At 40.9% G+C, this 4,713-nt stretch overlaps 1 protein-coding gene across 1 annotated transcript in view; it reads left to right on the top strand.

Moving 5' to 3' along the window:
• trim9 (tripartite motif containing 9) overlaps positions 1-4,713 on the top strand; it is an 81,394-nt gene that overhangs the window by 48,610 nt on the left and 28,071 nt on the right. Inside the window, exon 3 of the mRNA XM_048600111.1 lies at positions 2,586-2,743. Coding sequence (XP_048456068.1) covers positions 2,586-2,743 — 158 coding nt within the window. The remainder of the gene's footprint in view (positions 1-2,585; positions 2,744-4,713) is intronic.

Here is a 4,713-nt window from a genome sequence, read left to right as displayed (position 1 = left end):
TTTCAAGCCCACCGACTCCCACAGCTACCTAGAATACACCTCCTCCCACCCACCTTCCTGCAAAAATGCCATCGCCTATTCCCAATTCCTTCGCCTCCATTGCATCTGCTCCCAGGATGAGACGTTCCACTCCCGTACATCTCAGATGTCCTTGTTTTTCAAGGACCACAACATCCCCCCCTCAGTGGTTGAGAACGCCCTCGAACGTGTCTCCCGCATTTCCTGCAACTCATCCCTCACACCCCCACCCCACAATAACAACCAAAACAGAATCCCCCTCGTCCTCACGTACCACCCCACCAACCTCCAGATCCAACGCATCATCCTCCGACGCTTCCGCCATCTGCAATCCGACCCCACCACCAAAGACATTTTTCCCTCCCCACCCTTATCTGCTTCCCGGAGTAACCACTCTCTCCGTGACTCCCTCGTCCGCTCCACACTCCCCTCCAGCCCCACCACACCCAGCACTTTTCCCTGCATCTGCAGGAAGTGCTACACCTGCCCCCACACCTCCTCCCTCACCCCCATCCCAGGCCCCAAGAAGACTTTCCACATCAAGCAGATGTTCACTGCACATCTGCTAATGTGGTATACTGCATCCGCTGTTCCCGTTGTGGCCTCCCCTACATTGGGGAAACCAAGTGGAGGCTTGGGGACCGCTTTGCAGAACACCTACGCTCGGTTCACACTAAACAACTGCACCTCCCAGTCACGAACCATTTCAACTCCCCCTCCCATTCCTCAGACAAAATGTCCATCCTGGGCCTCCTGCAGTGCCACAACGATGCCGCCCGAAGGTTGCAGGAACAGCACCTCATATTCCGCTTGGGAACCCTGCAGCCCAATGGTATCAATGTGGACTTCACAAGCTTCAAAATCTCCCCTCCCCCTACCGCATCCCAAAACCAGCCCAGCTCATCCCCGCCTCCCTAACCTGTCCTTCCTCCCACCTCAAGCCCCACCCCCATATCCTACCTGCTCGCCTCATCCCGCCCCCTTCACCTGTCCGTCCTCCATGGACTGACCTATCTCCTCCCTAACTCCCCACCTGCACTCATCTTTACTGGCTCCATCCCGCCTCTTTGCCCTGTCTGTCTCCTCTCCACCTATCTTCTCCTCTATTCATCTTCTATCCGTCTCCCCCTCTCTCCCTATTTATTTCAGAACCCCCTTCCCCTCCCCCATTTCTGAAGAAGGGTCTCGGCCCGAAACGTCAGCTTTCCTGCTCCTCTGATACTGCTTGGCCTGCTGTGTTCATCCAGCTCTACACCTTGTTATCTCTGTTAATTGCCTGGCTTATTGAATGCCATTTTTAGTTTTTTTTGTTCTCTGGAGAACCTCAGCAGTCTTATCTATGCTTTGGCATGGCTTCTCAGCTGTTGAAAACTACTGTAATTAATTTTCCAAGCTCTCCTAAACTTGGGATATCTTGCTCCAGGGTAATAAGGCATTTTTCTTTCATGAAATAGATTATAAAGCAGTTTTTTACAGATTGCTAATTGTAGTTTGCTCAGAGTTCACAGTTGTCTTTCTAGTTTTATGACTATCTGTACAAGAACACAAGTAATAAAAGCATGAGTAGGCCATGTGGCCTAGCAATCCTTCTTGCCCATTTAATGTCGTCATGGTGACCTCAGGTTTTAACTCCAACTTCCTGCCAGTCCTGACATGCTTTAGCTTCCCAAGAGATCAAAAATTTGTCTGTCACAGCCTTAAATATATTTAATGATCTTTGCTTTTGCAAAGCTTGATGAAAACGTAAAACTTGATGAAACATTTTACATTGTTACGAAGACTTAAAAGTTCCAACATTTTTGTATTATCAACTGTAATGAAATAAAATGTTTCCTATAGGTTAGGTTTTTTTAGATTGGTAATAAAATTGTTATAAGTTGTACGTGATGCTGAAAGTTAATGCAGCAGCTGATTTGACATTAGTGACACTCCTTCACTAAAGAGGAGGAAACAGAATTGTAGCTGCAGGCCAAAATAAAAGGAATTTCTCAGCATTAGGAGGTGGAAATTTAGTTGCCACTTTGAAGTAATGCATTGTGGAATAGAATATGAGCATGAATAAAAAATTCATTTGTCAAAATTAAGCTTCCTACATTGCATCAACAGCAACCCAGTGTAAGTTTCATTGATTTATTGGGATCAGTCATCAGGAAGACAGTGTTCCCTGATTCTTCCTGGTAACTTCTTTCAGCAAATCCTGTAAATTTATATTTGAAGCTGGCATCAGATACATGAGATCACCTTGCGAGGGGACAGTGCCATAAGCACCCTCTTGGATCAGCATAAAAAGCAGTTTTGATGTACTTTGATTTACACCAATTGGCTTGGGTAATGAGCTGTGCTTCCAAGAGAAAAGAGGATGAAGGATACAAGTATTTGACTTTCTTGCATAGCTTTTAGGTAGATTCGTAACAAAGGACAATTTCATGAAGTGTGAAAATTCCAGCTACTGTCCCTGCATATTGAATTGAACATATATAGAGGTGAACACTAAATCACATTTAGATTTTAAGCTAAAAGTACATTGTAACTTTCTAGAAGCACCAGTTATACTCATTTATACTTAGCTCCCTCTCCAGTGCCATCAGCCCCAATTCTGCAGCTGGAGGAATGTTGTACTCGCAATAACAGTGCTACATTGTCCTGGAAGCAGCCACCACTCTCATTGGTTCAAGCAGAAGGTTACATACTGGAACTAGATGATGGAAATGGAGGCCAATTTAGAGTAAGTATTGTAAAAAGCAATTGTCGATGAAAGTAATTAAGAACCAAAAAACTTGTGATATCCTCCTTCTTTAGAAGAAGGCAAAATGCTTTCCTGACCACCTGTCTGCAGAGGAGTTGTGTTCAAGTGTGAGGAAGTATTTGTAGTGAATGCAGATTATGTTTACTATTTTCACTTCTATGCCCTCATCATTATAAAGTTATATGTTGAGGCCTTTTGCTAATGATAGTGTTGAACTAAAGCCTAGCAAAGAATTTGGACTATTCGAATTATTTAACACTCTCTTTCTTTCTTGGACTTCATACAATAACCAACTGATGTAATTTTTGTAGATTAGCAGCAATGCAAAACTAGTACTGCTTTCAAAAATTAAGGAAGAGTAATTATCTGTTCAGAATTCATACTGAATATGCTCCTTCTCCCTTCAGCTTTCTCCTAAAGCATGCAAAGCATAAATTAAAATTAACAAGGTAAATGTCTTAAGCTTTTCTTTTTAACAAGCATGCAATTTTTTCCAAAAATTAACATGCAAAAATTCTTCCATTAACATAACTCTTATAAATATTCTATGCAATATAAATCGTCCCCGCTGTGAAACAATCATGAGAAGGTACCTGTTGAATAAAAATGCAAAACTCAAAGGCCTTTGTGTCCTTCAGTAATTTTTGTGAATCAAACAGCAATCATTACTAAATTAAAATATGGCGGAGAAAGGACTTGGTTCAGCATTTTATTTAGATTATGTGAAAAGATAATCTCTCCGGTGTTAAAATGGATACTAATTGATCTGTAGAATAATATGGTAGATATCTCTGGCTTTGGGCTTTCATTCTTATCGTACCTCCATGCCTTCAGTCCTTGTTTGGGCTTATGTAAACTCTGATAATGCAGAACACATGCATAGACAATAAAAGTTACAGAAGAAATATGGAATTAGTGGGGCAAACTAAAGGTTTTTCATAAAAGCTTTGGTCTTTGGCATGTATGCATACTTTACTAGATAATGACCTTACTTGTTTTTCTGTAAAAGGCCAGTGAATGAAGGTGGTTCTTAATTTGATATCATTTGTAATTGAGGAAATGTGTTTTTATAATAGTCTCAGGAAAAAAATGTTAATTGCTAGAAATATTCTGGCAATGTCTGTGGAGAGAGAAGCTGTTGCTTTTTTAAAAAAAACCTTATTTTCTTAATAGCAATCACATTGATTTTTTTAATTTGTTCCACATATAACCAAATACTTTTCAGTATCAGAACTGAAATGTGTAATTGCTTTCTAGAAACAGTTGCGAATGTTTTCTGTATTCACTTGTACTTTTTTTATGTATCATTTTACTATAACATTTAGACTGTCGAATACTGTTGAACCGTTGATTTTGCTTGTTTGCTTGGCAAAGGTCCAGCTATTTCAATTTCAGAATAATTTAAACATCATTTTTTTTTGTTGGGAATGAATACAGGTAGATTCTCTGATGTATACCTTACTGTAGCTATGATAATCAAGCCATTTTTAAAGTTAAAATCCACCATATTCTGATTTTATATTCATATTCCATAACTACAATTAACATGAAATTAGATACCAAATAAAAAGACATTAGTTACCGGTTAAAACTGTTAACATAACATTTACCATAAAAATGACAAACGCAGAAAATAGGAATGGCAATAGGTCATTCAAAATCCTTTTTGAAAATATTTGAATGCTTTGACCTCGACCAGATGATTTGAAAGACTCAGCACTCTGTGTGAATAGATTTCTCTTTATCTCAATCCTAAATGGCTTATCCCATAACCTTACACTGAGACCCCTGTGTTTTGGACTCCCCAGTCAGCAGGAATATCTTTCCTGCATTTACCTAGTCTAGTCCTGCTTGAATTTTATAGGCTTGTATGAGATTCCGCACCCCACCACTCCCCAACCTACACCACCCCCCCCCCCCCCCCCCCCCCCCCCCCCACCCCCCCACCC

This window comes from Rhincodon typus, chromosome 8 (genome assembly GCF_021869965.1).
Source record: "Rhincodon typus isolate 14 chromosome 8, sRhiTyp1.1, whole genome shotgun sequence".
NCBI lineage: Eukaryota > Metazoa > Chordata > Chondrichthyes > Orectolobiformes > Rhincodontidae > Rhincodon > Rhincodon typus.
This window is presented reverse-complemented; position numbering and strand designations above follow the sequence as displayed.